Below are 16,919 nucleotides of genomic sequence, written 5' to 3'. Positions count from 1 at the left end.
GAGGTAACTCAGACCCCAAAAGACAAATACTGCATATTTTCTATTATATATGGATGTTAGCTTTTAAAGATTTAGATATGAATGCTACAATCAAAATAACTGCAGAGGTTATTTAGGTAGTAAGGGACTAGGGACAGTGGGTGATCTTCCAAGGAATGGAAAATAGAATCTAGTATTGTAAAGAGATAAAGGGGAAACTACAATGTGAGGATTAAATGGGGAAGGGATGGGAAAGAAGAGTAAAAGAGGGAATATGTGGAGGGACAACTAACACTAAAGGCCTTTTGAAAAGCCATATAGAACTCCTAAAAGCTTCCTAAATTTATATAAATATATGAAAACAATTTAAATGGAGTCAGAATATATGGAATGTAGAGAGTAAAAAGTGCTTGTATACACAGATAAGCACTGAAAATCAAGAAAAGTTAAACTCTCAGGCATTCTTCAAAGGAAAGAGGTATTTAACCTGTACTCCTTCTGTAATGCTGGAAATGGGTGCAGGTTACAACCTGGTGATCCCTTGCTGTCTGATGAACCACACTCCACCTGTATCTTCCAGAATTTATGTCTTACTTATCCAGATCCCTTCCCCCTAAAACATGGAGCATTGTTTCTAGGATATAAAACTCATCCTTGTGACTTCTATGTTATCTTAGGGCCAGGACAAATCCTGACTCCCACAGGCATTATGTTTACCAACAAATTAAAGCCAAAGTTATTAGAATAAATAACAAGGAACAAAAAATTCTAAACTAAAACAAAATATGGAAGACCAATGATCAAAGAACTGGCTCTTCCAACTGGAAGAAAAGAAAGGACTTAAACAGAATCAGAGATGAAAAGGGAAACAGAATTGACCATAGAAAAAGTCATTAGAAATTATTAGGAAAACATGCAAAGAAATGGCTACACTAGAAGAAATTTACAAATTACTAGATACATAAACTTTGTCAAAACTGAATCAGGAAGAAATTGAAATCCATGGCGTTTGGTGTGCTTTTATTTTGCTTTTGCTTTTTTTTGTCTTATTGGTTTTTTATTTGTTTCTTTGTTTACAATTTCCATTTGTTTCGCATTTTTATTTTGTTTTGGAGTGAGAGTGGGGAGATCCTGAAGTTGAGTGGATAGTGAAGTGGGATGGAGAGGATCTACAGAAGGAAAAATATGACAAATATATATTGTATAAAAATTAAATAAAAAGTACATTATTTTTTTTAAATCTGGATTACCAGAAACCTTAAAAAAAAACCAAGCAAACAAAAATCTGCCAGAATTCCAGGAAGTCTAATGTGAAACAGTCTCTCCTAAAATTGGATGCATAAACATGACCACAACAGTGACAATATTAATAGCCATGCTAATGTGGAAGGAGGAAATGTTCACAGCATCTTACCTTTAGACAAAGAACTGTAGACAACCAATAACTGCTGGGAATGGAAGAACTAGAGTCTCCCAGGACTGAGCCTCCTTGTTGTTTATCCAATACAAAGTGGTCAGACCTGCAATCATAAACACAAACAACAAAAATGAACTAAGCAAGTTGTATTTATATATGTGAGTATATATTTAACAATAATAACAAAAGAGGCAATCAATTTGACAGTGGGAGAGTATGGGAGGAGCTAAATGGAGGTGTGATATCTATTCTTGGTGTGAACTTGACTACATCTGTAATTAATTAAAATCTAAGCAGCTGAGAATACCTGTGAGGGATTTTTCTTAATTAAATAATTTGAAGTAGGAATGTCCACCTTTAAACTGTATCTTTTGAGGCGGGAAAATCCACATTTAATCTGTGCCACACCTATATAATAGACGTAAAAGGAAACTCTTTCTTGCTTGCCCTCACTCTAAATGGCAAGCCATTCATTTACTGGCATTTGAGCCTACTTCTTTGGGATTCCAGCATATATTGAAGACAAGCTGAAACATCCAGCTTTGTGAACTGAATAACTACTGGATTCTTGGGAGACAACCATTGTTGAACTAGCAGGACCACAAAACAGGCTGTGGTCCTGCTAGTACAACAGTGGATAGATAGATAGATAGATAGATAGATAGATAGATAGATAGATAGATAGATAGATACATAGATACATAGATACATAGATACATAGATACATAGATACATAGATAGATGAGGGGCACTTGTGTGTGTATAGAATGAGTATATTATATATTCTTTAATATAATATTAATATATTATAAAAATATATTGATATCTAATATATAGAATGAATGTATAATATATTTCCATTTGCTGTAATATTCATTATATATATATATACATATATATTCATTCTATCAGTTCTGTTCTTCGAGAGAATGCTGACTATTACAGGAGAGTATCTGGGAGGGGCTAAAGGGAAGGGGAAAATTATATAAAATCCTTTTTATTTAAAAATTATAAAAATTTTAAAAAGACATCTTTTGGACATGTCATGGCCATTGCCCAAATAAATTCACTGGAACTGTAGTTACCCAGAAAAGATTTGCACAAGACTGAGCCCATCAGCATTTGATGTTTGCATGATCATCCATTGCTGAAAATGGGGCATTAAAGTCCTCAACTATTATTGTATTGCAACAAAAAAAGTTATATCTGTCTCAACACCTGCATCAATAGCTATTTTGAATGAATATGGAAAGGACTCATAAACACACACACATACACACACAAAGAGAAAGAGACAGAGAGACAGAAAAACAGAGAGAGATATGAAAGCAGGAGGGGGACCTGCTAGGATAAAGAAAGGTTGCAGATAGAAAGTGAGGAGGTTGAGAAAATGTGGAAATGACTAAAATTCCTTATAAGCATGTATAAAACTATCACTAATAAAAGTGTAACAAAAGCAATATCTGGATAGGTCAAACAGAACAAAGAAACCTCAGCATTTAATTGCATCCTAGACCACATGAACCTAACAGCTATATAGAGAGTATTGCATCCAACAGCTCCTGAATATACATTTTTTATCAGCACAGAGAGTATTCTTGATATTTAAGATAGATCATATGATAGACCAAAAAATAAGTCTCAACACATTTTAAAATTGATATTAGGCTGAGTATCTTCGCTGACCAAAATACAATAAAGCTAGAAATCAATAACAAAATACTTTAAAATTATGCAAATACATAGAAATCAGTGTATCATTGAACATCTAATAGATCAAGGAAAAATCAATAAGGAAATGAAATAGTTTTTCTAAAAGATGTGGGTGGAAACAGAGACGCACCATACCAAAACCTATGGGAAGCAGCAAAATCCAAGCAAAGAGGGACATTTGTAGCAATTTAAAAAGTAAAAAGACATTAAACAATCTATCATTGCATCACAATGAGATAACAAAAAACCAACAAATTAAAGCCAAAGTTATTAGAATAAATAACAAGGAACAAAAAATTCTAAACTAAAACAAAATATGGAAGACCAATGATCAAAGAACTGGCTCTTCCAACTGGAAGAAAAGAAAGGACTTAAACAGAATCAGAGATGAAAAGGGAAACAGAATTGACCATAGAAAAAGTCATTAGAAATTATTAGGAAAACATGCAAAGAAATGGCTACACTAGAAGAAATTTACAAATTACTAGATACATAAACTTTGTCAAAACTGAATCAGGAAGAAATTGAAATCCTGAACAGGCAAACAAAAAATGAGATTTAATCAACTGGAAAAAGCCTGTTACAAAAAAGTCTAGAACCAGATGGCTCCACCACTAAGTTCAACTGAACATTTAAATAAAAGCTACCAGTTCTCAATTTTTCCCCATTTCCCTGAGAGGAAGTAATTTTTCTGAATACATTCTATGGAGCCAGCATCACTCTTACACCAATAATACATAAAACCATAACAAAAATAAATAAATGAAAAAGAAAGATATAAAATACTCTTGTTGAACAAAATCCAACAAAACACCACCAAATCTAATGCAATAGTACATTAAAACAATTATTCTCAGGACTGGAAATGTGTCTTAGCATTTGAAAGTATTGGTCACCTTTGCAGAGAACCAGGTTTGATTTCCAGCACCCACATGGCGGCACATAACCATCTGTAATTCTAGTTCTAGAGATCTGACACCGTCTTCTGGCCTCCAGGAACACACAACACACACTATATATGCAGACAAAACATCCATGCACATAAAATAATAATAAAAATTTGTAAATATTACTCACAATTACTAAACAGGATTCATTCAAGAATGCAGGGATGGTCCAACATACACAGATCAATGAACACAATAAACAACACCCACAGATTTAAAAAAAACTACATGTTAATCTAAATTGATACAGAAAAATTACCCAGTAAAATTCAACATCTTTCATTATAAAAATGCTGAACAAATTAAGTATACAAGTAATACACTTTAACACAATTAGGGTCATTTTGGAACAAGCCAACAGCTAATATTATATTGAACTGGAAATAGTTGAAAGTTTTTTATGAGATCTGAAACAAAAATAGTGCTTGAGGGCCAGAACAATCAGGAATGAGAGGGAAAATGTTATCCAAATTGGAAAACAAGTCAAACTGCCTGTTTATAGATCAGTTGAAATTGTAAGTAATAAATGAATTCATTAAAATTGCAGGATTTAAATTAGTATACAAAATGGTAGCGTTGTTATATAGTGTTACTCATACTTTTCATTGCTTTAAAAACTATGTGGTGGGGAAGAGGGGGAAGGAAAGGTTTATTCTGTGGAGTGGCAGTGCAGAGTAGCTCACATCACATTGAGATGGCTGGGAAAATGAGAGAGAAAAGAGAAGAGGAGAGAAGAAGAGGGAATGGGAGGAAACAGAAGAAGAGGTGAAATTTTCTATTAGAAGATAGTCTGCTTATTAACAACCATTGGGTGGTGCTGTCCACACTCAGGACTGGCTGTTTTCTTAGTTAGCCCTGCCTGAAAGTACCCTTCAGACTCACTCTGAAGTATGTTCATTAATCTCCTGAGCAATTTTCAAACCAATCAAATTGACAATCAAAATTATCACATACCAACAGCGAATTGGTTAAGGGGACCTGAATTTCAATTTCAAGAACCCACATTGGGTGCCTGCTACTCCAGCTCCTGAGGAGCTTCCAGCCTCCTCCAGCACCTACACATATATGTCATTCACTTTCAGAGATACACACATACACATAAAGAATAACAAAAAGTATTTTAAAATACCAATGCCATTCTTCACAAATTTCAAAAATTCCAAATTTTATATGGAACCACAAAAAGAATAGGACAATCAACTTTTTGCAAAAGGAAGAAAGCAGGAAGTGTAATGCTACCCAAATTTAAAAAGTTGTAATAATCAAAACACCATGGCATTGTTATAAATACGAACACATACATCAATAGAACAAAAGAGAGCTGAAAAATAAACCCATGCATCTGAAGCTAAATGATTTAACAAAGATGGTAAGGACACCCACTAAGTAAAAGGTTTTTTTTTCAATAAATAGTGCTGAAATATTAGATATTCAAATGCAGAAGCATGAAGCTAGTTTCTAATTTCTCACACATTATAGGTATCAACTCAAAATAATACTGACATGAAGTACCTGAAATTATTAATCTCCTTGAAGAAAATACAGAGAAAATGCTTCAGAACATTGCAATGAACAATGTTTTCTCTTTAAGCCTCCAAAAGAACAGGAAACAAAAATAAAAAACAGACAAATCAGTTATGTAAAATTAAAAGGGACTTCATAAAAAAGGAAATACTCAACAGAGTGCAAAGACAGTATACAGGATAGGAAAAATATTTATAACACATATATCTGACAAATAATTGATATTCAAAACACAGGAAGAGCTACAGAAACTCAATAGCAAAATACAAATTACTCAATTAAAAATGAACATTAAATCTAAACAGATGTGTCTCAAAATACATGCAGTCATGAAAAGAATATGAAAAATATTCAATATCATTAATCATAAAGAAAATGCAAATCACAATAGAATATCACCTCATCAAGGTAGAAAGGACGATTTTCAAAAAGATAAAGAGATAATTACCTAGCTGATGAGATACTATGATCACTACCATGGTCTACCCAGGCAAGGTTTATTCATTGCACTCAGAATGTGCTGACCCCTTGTGATTTCCCTAAATGTGGGGAAACTCAACTGCATAATTTGTGGTAATGATCTGTGGTGATGGGAGCACTGAATTTGCGCTCTCCTATGGGGGGTTGAGGGGGGGAGGTGAACAAGACTAAAGCTAACAAGTACCTGTGTAGATGTAAAGAAAAGTGAACCCTTGCACACTGTTGGTTACAATATAAATTAATATGGATGGTCTTTAAAAACTGAGTTGGAAATGGAGAGATATCTATAATACTTTGTTATTTGCACAAAAGTGTCAGATTAAAAGTAAATTTGTCTTTTTTCAAGAAAGAAATAGCAATAAATGTACATGCATATGCATGAATAATATTTGCATGCTTGTCTTAGCATAGAAACATGTAGACAATTATTTAATTACGGACTTTTTGTATTGTTTTTCTAGCTTTATTGAAAATGACTTATATTTACAATTTTAATGTCAGAGAAATATTTAAATTAAGAGTGTTTTATGTAATTAAGAAAGGAATACACTAGTCTCTTGTCCTTTTTTATGCGCTCCTCTTACAAACAGTGTGGTGGAGCTAGTGTCGCATCTACGCGAAGATTTACAGTAACCCCGTTTTTGGTGATGAGTCAGAGTGCGTGGTGCTGATGCTGCTGCCATTTCATCACCTTTGCGAGTGCAGCATCCATCCCTCTACCCCAGCGCCTGGGCCTACCTTGCTTCAGGCTACCAGGCCAGTGATGCGCTCACGGTCGAGCCAAAGGGCTGATCGGAGCTAAGGCCTTGGTGGGGCGCCCCCTCTCGCCTCCCCAGGCCTGGGCTGAAGAGTCCTGCCAGGCCACGGCCATGGAGGCCATCTGGCTGTACCAGTTCCGGCTCATTGTCATCGGCGATTCCACGGTGGGCAAATCCTGCCTGATCCGCCGCTTCACGGAGGGCCGCTTTGCTCAGGTTTCAGACCCCACCGTGGGGGTAGATTTTTTCTCCCGCTTGGTGGAGATCGAGCCAGGAAAACGCATCAAGCTCCAGATCTGGGATACAGCGGGTCAAGAGAGGTTCAGGTGGGAGTGCAGCATGGGCCCGCGCGAGCAGTGGGAGGGTCTTTGGGGCTTATCTGGCCCCTGGGGAAAAAGGACTTCCTTGGTTATTTTCATGATGCCTAGATGACAAGAAAGGGTCTGAGACTTGTGCTCAAGCTCACTTTGAGCTAACTAGGAGTTCAGTGCAGGAAAAGAATCACCCAGGAAGGGGAAGGCCATTCATTAACACATTGTTTGCACCACAACTCTGTCAACCTGCTTTTTGGTAGCTAATAAATCATCTGGAATTGACTAGTATATAATTCTTCAAAATCAGAGCCTATGTTCTATGTTTTAAAAAAACTTCCAAGTCAACATAACTGGAAGCTATAGGTAGGTAAGTGGATAAACTAGATAGATGTATATTGACTTCTTTCTATGTCTCCGTTTTTTAGAGAGAGAGACAGAGAGACAGAGAGAGATAGAGAGACAGAGACACACAGAGAGACAGAGAGAGAGAGACAGACAGAGACAGAGAGAGTCCTAATAGAGAACTAGAGACTGATTCATTGATTCTCTCTTGGAACCACCATACATTTAGTTGCCAGAGAGTGGAATTGTTTCTGAGAAAATAGTGTGAGAATGTCATATAATTTGAGTAGATAGTCCCTGACCTCTTGGAACTCCAGTACTAGTATGGTTGGAAGAAACACATACAGAGGCAACACACAATAAGTGTTTTTTGTTGTTTGTATTTATATGTCACTCCCTACTGTACCACTAGGCACTTATTAGGTAATCAGTATGTTTATTTTTCTCTCACAATTCTTTGTTCTTCCTTTTAGTATGTATTTGTGATTTAATGTGTAGAGACAGAGGAGAGAAGTTTAACTGGAGAATATAAAGCCCAAACAAAGACAAGAAATTCCCAGAGATAGAAAACAGCATGAATAAAAACAAAAGTGACAGAAAACAAACTATATAAAAACTTTGCAGAGAACAGTTTGAACTAAAGTAAGGTAGAGAAGCAGAAATCAGAGCAAAAGGACTCTATACCCCATATTTATGATTATTTACTCATTCTCCACTGAACATTAGTTGAACATAGAAGATACTGATTAGGTCATTGAGGAAGGATACAGGTAATAAAGACTTGCAAACATAAGTTGCCTCTAACTTCCCACTTGTACAAAGCTTTGGCAAATACTTCATACAAATTCTCATAAATAAAGAAATTTATCTTGTATATGTTTGCTAGGGTCTTTGTTTAAACAGCTTGTTCATATATACTATTCATTGTGTATTATGCAGTATTCATTTGTAGGACTTCTTTACATATTAAAAATAATAACACCAACACCAACAGTGGTGACACACACAATTTCAGGCCTCTGAATGCTGAAGAAAGAGGATAATGAGTAGTTGAAGGCCAGCTTGGAATTCTGTCAAAAAAAATTAACCCTTTTTATGTCATGTTTGTTGTAAGGTATTTCCCCAGTTTGTCATTTATCTTTTCATGTTAAGATTTCTTTTATTTGTGGGAGGTGTCTAGTTTATGTAGCTTTATGTTATGCTTAAAATGTTTTGACACTTTTTGTGCTAAATACAAACCTAATTTTCTGATATAATTATCATTCTCCATGAATCTTCAAACATAAAGGAATGAGGAATATTTTCATTCCCTCCATGGACTAATCTCCATGGAGACTTGAACTCATTTGTAAGATCTGTCCCTACCTTTAGCTTGGGCTGCAATTTCCTAGACATTTCCCCATCAACATTGGGACATTTTCCCTTAAAATTTTCAGCTATAGAGCTCTTCATTATCATACCAATCTGAGAAGACAGAAATCCTAAAAGTAGACATAGATTTCAAAAATTGCGATAGTCTAAAGCAAGCGATATAGAGGCAAATTTTTTACAGCCTTTCATAAGCAACTATATTCTTAAGCAAAGTGCCATGATATATATTTATAATGAGATTCATCAACTCAAGAAATTAAAATAAGTGATGTTTCTTCTGTTTGAGAAATACAATAAATGTACAAATAGGCTTTAAAAATAACCTAATTGCATGATTAAAATTAAATAATACAACTTTATGGGAACACTTTGACTATTTTGGCAGAGTCTCCCAGCTAGTGCATCCTCAGTCAACCTCTTTGAATTTTGTCAGTGAGTAGAGTTGATAAGCATTTTTCTCCAGAACTTTTTTAATTTATTATTTTATGTATATTGGTCTTTTGGCTACATATGTGTCTGTGAATCATGTGAGTGCCTGGTGACAATGGAGGCCAGAAGAGCATGTCAGATCCCCTGGAACTGGAGTTAAAGACAATTATGTGCTGCCATGTGGGTGCTGGAAATCAAGTTCCAGTTCTCCAGAAGATCAGTCGGTGCTCTTAACTACTGAGTCATCTCTTTAGCACTGGCCCAGAACATTTTCCCATCCCATTTTCCCAGTCCCATGTGACTTAAGAAATACAAAATGAATTGTGTTTTCTCTTCACAAAAATTATTGATGACCCTTGCTAGAAAAACAGCAATAATGGAAACAAAGAAATGGGGTAATGATAAATAGAAAAATAAATATTTAAAATATATTTTCTTGAGTCATCAATTATATTTATAATCTTTTGATTATAATAAATTAATCTTATTCTTGAAAATTATTTTAAACTACTAGCACTTGCAGTGGATTTTCCATATCAAAAAGTTAAATACCCATTATTTCATTTTGCTTTATAGTTACTCTGTAACTCAGATGCCTTATTTGCAGAAGAGGAATTGTGTTTTAGTTATTTAGACTTGGAAGTGGGAGAGTTAGCTGTGGTGAAAAATAGAACTCAGTCATCTCCTAGGGGGTTTTTCCATGGCTAGATCAAAGGAAAACACCTTTGATGAGCATTCATTTCTAGGAAGGGCCATCTTAAGTTGAAAATTTATCATTATTGTTACAGAATGGCATTTATATTTACTGAAGGACTGTCAATAATCAGGAACACTAGCATACACTAAGTTCATTTGAGTGAAGGACTTTGGGCACGAACTTTATTCTTTACTTCTTTCTTGTGTTTTAGATCCATCACTCGCGCCTACTACAGGAATTCAGTAGGTGGTCTTCTCTTATTTGACATTACCAACCGCAGGTCCTTCCAGAATGTCCATGAGTGGTTAGAAGAGACCAAAGTACACGTTCAGCCCTACCAAATTGTATTTGTTCTGGTGGGTCACAAGTGTGACCTGGATACACAGAGGCAAGTGACTCGCCACGAGGCCGAGAAACTGGCTGCTGCATACGGCATGAAGTACATTGAGACGTCAGCCCGAGATGCCATTAATGTGGAGAAAGCCTTCACAGACCTGACAAGAGACATATATGAGCTGGTTAAAAGGGGAGAGATTTCAATCCAAGAGGGTTGGGAAGGGGTGAAGAGTGGATTTGTACCAAATGTGGTTCACTCTTCAGAAGAGGTTATCAAATCAGAGAGGAGATGTTTGTGCTAGTTAACCCTTCCATTTTCAAAACATACCCTCCCACTTGAACTTAAAAGTTATCAAGATAAATAGAATCCTTGTGTGACTGAAGAGATCCCAACCTTTGAATAACAAATGAGCCTTCTTCCTAGGGGTGGAGCTCTGACAGGCTCATATGTGGGTAGATAAGGAGCCTGGGTGCTTTGATTGAGGGACTAAATTGCTGACATTGGCTAGATCAGACATTGTTTTGTGGCCCAGGCTCAGCAATGATTGTTCTGTGTGTCCTTTGTGAAGGACCACATATTAAGGGTCTAGGGTTTTGGAAGTTAGGTTCCATGAAAACATAGCTACAGAGAGAAAAACTGTTCCTTGGTATTTCAACTTTTCAGAGGTGGTGACTATAAAGAAACAGAAGGAAAACAAGCAACAAATTGAGGATAATTAGGATAACTGAAAAAAGAGTATGATACCAAGTTATTCAATGATAATACCATGTGTGCTGGGTTTGACACAAACACACTAGTTCACTTCTAACAGTTCAACTGTAAAATGAAAGGCCTATTTGAATCAGCTTTGATAAGGCCCTTTCAAGGTTGAGCATTCTAGTAAAATTGATGTGATTCATATATGAAAAGGGAAGTCATTCACACCTTGTTATTAATCACATTTGAGAAAGTGTACACTCTCATGATAGAGTTACCAATTGTGTGAAAGAAACTGTCCCATGTAAAATGGCCATGTAAGGAGAAGAAGGAAACATTGCAACTCAAAGGCCACATTCTTTGACCTCTAACCATATCTGAGCTTTCACTGCATCAGAGAGCCACAATCTGGAGTAAGCATACTGCCTGCTTCTTTAGGTGCCTGACAGTGACAACACAGAGATTGTCTAAAAATAAAAATAAAACCCTAAGTCAAGCCTTTGATCGTTGGTTCTGTGCTGAGTATTTGCTCAACATGTGGCCCTGGAACCCTTAAAATTCTGCATATTAATTCTGTAATAGGCCTGTGAAAATTTTTACCCCATTTTACAGAATAAGAAAGCAAGAAAAAGTCTACCTGATTCCTAGCTTTTTTCCCACTGGATCATAATGCTGTCTCATGAATAAATAATTAATTTGTTAACTTTGGAAATCAGGTGATTATAAATTAATGTTCTCTACGTGATAGGATATGTTTTCCTTGTTGTTTTACAGCTCAACTATAATCCTGCAGGAATCTAGGAATGAAACAAAGGTAAAGCCTATTCTGGTATTATTGAAAGAGGACATTAAATAAGGGATTAACTGCACAACTAAAAACACATTAAAACTGTGTGGGTTTCTAAGTGTTCTTCTCACAAACACTATGAACATTTTATTGAAAGGAACCAAATACAACAATGGGGAGTGGGATGGTGATAAAATACTCACCCCACAATGACCTTGGCCACCTGCCTGCTATGTACCTACACTTGGCTCCTGTCTACCCGAGAGAGTCAGCTCTTAATTCTCAGGTGAACAGACAGATAACCACATCAGTAAATTAGAATGACTGACATGAAAATTTCATTATCTTCTTGAAAAGTGATGCTTTAAATTAATTTTTGGATTGTAGCCAGTTCAGCTAGGCAAAAGCCATACTTTTCACAGTAAGAAAACTATTCTGATTAGAGTCAAGTTTCTCATATGCATTGTGGTAGAAAGATTGGCAAATTGTTTTTGCAATATCCTGTTCAAGTTCACTATGAATATGCATGAGTTGGAAAATCTGGGAATTTGTTTCAGCTAAAATAAAACCAAATAATAAAGATTATGGAAGATCATTCTGCCACCTTTGCTCCAACTTGGATAAGAAAATCATCTTGGACCAGTTCACATCATCAGCTACAGGAGAAGTGATCATTTATTCTGTATTCATTTCACATAGTTTAAATTGCCAGATTCTTGCTTGTAGAAGGCAAACAACCTTTTTTTGTGGATTAACTCAAAATTCCAACAACTATACTCATGTCTAGATGGTTCCTAAGCCAAGATTATCCCATGGATAAATGAGAGTTGACTAGATTCTTGTCAACGGGGGGGGGGGGCAGAAATAAAACATGTCTACAGTTTTCTTGACTAAAATAGATTACTTTCCCATTTCTGGCCTTTTAATGTGGGTTTCAAAGTACCCAACATAGATGCAGCAGAGGTGGCTGAACTTAACTGCTTAAATAAGTTCTAGAAAAATCTTTTAAAAATCATTTTAGTAGAATTCAGTGCTGCTGTCACTGCAATAAGTGGGTTTTAGACAATAAGTGTGAAAAATCAGATGTTCATAGAATACTGAGGATAAAGCTTTAGAAGCTATTTTACTACATACAGAAAAGATTAACTTGTAACAATGATCACAACTGCATGTTGGATTAGATTGTCTTATATTCCAGGACAAAATGTACTGTATACTTTGCCTCACTTTGTTGTGCACTGTAATGAAATGTGAAAAATTCTTTATTTAGCTGTATGTGAATGAAAATGCTTGTATTTAGTAAAATGGTTGATTATGTGACTGTGAGATTCCACATGTGTGTTGTAGCTATTTCTAGAATGTGTCCTTTCAATGTAGCAAAGATACCAGTAAAATACCAATCAGATACTGTAGTGTGTACTAATATGATATGACATACTTTGCATTAACAGAGTCATCAGTATCTGAAAGCCAAAGAGAGGACACAATTTCTTAAAGGTATATGGTTCTCATGTTGAAAACCACAGAAATCTCACTACTTCATTTTCAGCCCAAGCCACTATGTAAAAAGTTGAATCTGTGAAGCCTAAAACTTCAGCATTATAATTTTTATTCAAGAGTTATAATTTTTCACCAGGCAAGTATGTAATTACAACTATTGTCTTCACTGAAAAGTCTTTTCCATGCTAAATTGCCGTTGTTTTTTCAAAATGACTGTGGCACACTATATCATAGGAACATTGCAAGTGTGGGGACCAGATTGGAACACAGTCATCTAGCACATTTTCCAAGTTGGATAGTGTGCATCTGAGAAAAATGTAAGAGAAATCTTTGATTCTGAATCTAGGCATACACAGGCTAATCTCAACACAAAGAAATAAAAAATTAAAAATGAAACAGCATTTCATTGAGTTTTCCACTCTCTTAAAATTTCCACTATTCTCCATCATCTTTTCTTCATTTATATGCCTTGGTGACCTCAGCCATTCAGTAGTTTTAAGAACCATCTATAAGCCAGTAAGCCCTAGACCGATATGTCCAGCTCATTTATTACCCATGGACTCCAGACTTTTATAACCAACCACTTACCTGTCATCTCCATTTTACTGCTCATTAGCGTCTCAAGTTTAACATGTCCCAAATCAGGATCCTGATTTTCTACTTCAAGCCATAACATAACCTTCTCCTGTCCTATGTATTTCTAACAAAAGTTTTACTCATTCTAGTCATTCTTCTTTCCTTCTCTTTCTTACTCCACCTTTGATCTACCTGAAAATTATGTTGTCATCAGAGTATAACAATAATCTGACAACTAACTTTTCAACACCTTCAATGTTAAAACACTGGTGTTGTCCAATATTACTTATCACCTGAGTTATTGTGATAAAACTGGTCTCCCTAACCACTCTTACTACCCCTTCCCCTACTACATTCTATTATCCACATAGCAGCCCAAAGAAGACTGATGAAGAAGCATGAGTTGAAAACAGTCACCTACTCATAATTTTCCAGTGGTTATCAATTTCACACACAAAGTCCTTCCAACAGTCTGCAGAAGAATCATTAAAAATGAATTGTATCCCTTTATCTCTGCAACCTCATTTCTTACAGCTGGCCTATTCATCTCACACTAGTTATAGTTTCCTTTCTTCTTTATTTTAAGTTATTTTTCATTCTTAACTATGTACATACATGTGAGTCATACATGTGAGTAGGTATGTGTTTTGTTCCTCTGAAGCCAGAAGAGATGGATACATTACCTGGAGCCGGAGTTTCAGGAAGTTGTGATCCGTATGATATGGGGACTGAATTCAGTTCCTCTACAAGAGCAGTATGTGCTCTTAATTGCTGAGTCATTCTTCAGCCCCTCCTATTTGTTCTTCAAACATGCCAAGAGCATTCCCACCTCAGGGCTTTTGTACTTGCTCTGCACTTGTTTGTAATTCCTTTCTGAGATAGATTCATGAACTGCTTTTCACATCCAGCAAGTTATAGAACCAGCAGCTTCCAAAATCTTTGAATAGCTTACAGATACTAGGGAATACATTCATCCAGATATCATTACTGACAGCCCAGAGTCCTGATCTTTAGCCTTGCCTGTGGAACAACAAAGATTCTGGGATACCAAAAAGGAAGAAAAACCTAGAACAGTGATTCTCAACCCATGATCACGACCCCTTTGGGGATCAAACAACCCTTTCACAGGGGTTGCCTGAGACCATCAGAAAACACAGATATTTACATTACCATTCATAACAATAGCAAAATTACAGTTACGAAGTAGCAACAAAAATAGTCTTATGGTTTGGGGTCACCACAGCATGAGGAACTTATTGAAAGGTCATAGTATTAGGAGGGTTGAGAACCACTGACCTAGAAGGCGATCACAAAAATCCTGGGAGTATGTCATAATACAGCAGTGGATTTAGAAAAAAAAATTGGACAAATTGTACTCGTAGGATTTGTTGGTAGAAAGGCTTCTGTATTCACTAAGCCTCTCAGGAAATTGTATGGAAGGACGATGTTCTTCCTCTGCTCCTCAAAATTTCTCCTTCCCAGACAATCTAATCCACCCCCCATGTCTTCAATTACTCTCAGCCCATTTTTTTGAGCATCAAGCAAATGCAGTCAATTTGCTTAAGATACACAGACATAAATTTCTCAAACTCAAAACCATTTTCCTCCATTTTCGTTGCTATCACCACTGGCCAATCCATTACTGACTCTTACTTGAACTACTTCAATATCTTATGCTTCTCCATGTTTCTGCTCATTCACACATCCATGACACATTCCCAAAATGTGTAAAGTTAACACACCATGTCTGATCAAGTCATTCTTCACCGAAAACACAATCTACCCATGATTTCTTATCACATTTTAGCAAAATTGAAATAAATCTTAGATTTCTTAATATGACTACAAGGCTCTCCATCATCTGGTATGTCCAGTTGTGAGCTCTATAAAATAGTAATCTTACTTTCTTCACCAGAGTTTCTCAAATCTACAGAGCAGATATATTCTTGAATAATCAGTAAAAATTTAAATGATTTTCTTATCCTACTTTAATCCAATAAACTTAACTCTTCCAGAAAACATACACATGATTCTGCTCTGTAGCCTCTGGAATTGTTTGATTACAAAATTTTCTTGTCACTGTCTCCTACAATGCCTGTCTTAAAATTCTGTTGTGACATTAGGCAATCAAGCATGGCACACTACTCATTTATCAATATAGGCTTTTGTTTCTCTTCCTCCTTTTCTTGGCTAATGTAATCAACTGCATTTGATTACCAGTTCCTAAAGGAAAATGTTAGTTCTTTGTTTATTTCATTTGAAAGTTTTTAATTTACTCTTCCAAACATTGTTTAACAAATGTTGTTCAACAAAAGTATAAGATTATGGACTTTTTTCAGTAAGAGAAACATAGGTTCAAATTCCGACTCTACCAGAAATTAAGTGTAATTCAGTATCTCTGAGTCCCACTTTATATATATATACATATATATATGTATATATATATTTAAATTGAATGATGATATTTAACTCATAAGGTTGTTGTAAGGATGAAATGAGACAATCCATAAGAAGACTTGGTTGTAATAGTCTTAGATGATGGGTATTATATTTGCATATAAATGAATCTCTTCCACAAATGGTATCATGTAACACACACTGTTCTGTTATTGTTCTTATATAGTATATTGTCTGTAACTACATGACAGTAGAGACTATGTCCAGCTTTGATAATTACTATATAACTACAGTCAATCAGTGCATGTACATATTTATTGAATGTGATCAAAAGAAGAGGGAGTTAAAACATGGCAGAGCAGAGATTCAAGGAAACTGGATCCTTGACAACATAAATGAATCATAGATTTCCCTAGAATGGAGCCACCCTGTATTAAGATCCTTTGAAACCTTAAATAATAAAACTCTTTTTGGTTTATGCCTTTCTCCCATTCCCCACTCTTATATTTGAAAGTTTCCTAACTGATACAATTATATTCCACTGCATGAACATGTGATATTTTATTTAATCAGGTCTCATTAAATGTATGCATTTGTACCTTTGTGTATTTGACTGTGCCAAATTAAAATTCCTAGAAATGAAATTTATGAATCA

At 35.5% G+C, this 16,919-nt stretch overlaps 1 protein-coding gene and 1 non-coding gene across 2 annotated transcripts; both read left to right on the top strand.

Annotated features, from left to right (window-relative positions):
• The first annotated feature begins 6,020 nt into the window (after positions 1-6,020).
• LOC121140119 lies at positions 6,021-6,186 on the top strand. Its single transcript, XR_005876951.1, has one exon. It is a non-coding gene; the product is annotated as a U1 spliceosomal RNA (small nuclear RNA).
• Positions 6,187-6,719: 533 nt separating this feature from the next.
• Rab39b (RAB39B, member RAS oncogene family) lies at positions 6,720-13,692 on the top strand. Its single transcript, XM_005087515.4, has 2 exons — positions 6,720-7,144; positions 10,183-13,692. Exons 1-2 carry the CDS (start codon positions 6,930-6,932, stop codon positions 10,607-10,609), a joined length of 642 nt encoding a protein of 213 aa, XP_005087572.1. The 5' UTR covers positions 6,720-6,929; the 3' UTR covers positions 10,610-13,692.
• The last annotated feature ends 3,227 nt before the right edge of the window (positions 13,693-16,919 follow it).

Source organism: Mesocricetus auratus, unplaced genomic scaffold (assembly GCF_017639785.1).
Source record: "Mesocricetus auratus isolate SY011 unplaced genomic scaffold, BCM_Maur_2.0 Super-Scaffold_100003, whole genome shotgun sequence".
Lineage (NCBI taxonomy): Eukaryota > Metazoa > Chordata > Mammalia > Rodentia > Cricetidae > Mesocricetus > Mesocricetus auratus.
Note: the sequence above shows the minus strand (reverse complement) of the source record. Positions and strands in the feature narration are given on the sequence as shown.

Coding starts and splice junctions, on each gene's coding strand:
- Rab39b (XM_005087515.4), top strand. CDS start 6,930: ATGGAGGCCATCTGGCTGTACCAGTTCCGGCTCATTGTCATCGGCGAT. Junction 7,145..10,182: donor GCGGGTCAAGAGAGGTTCAG/GTGGGAGTGCAG, acceptor CTTGTGTTTTAG/ATCCATCACTCGCGCCTACT.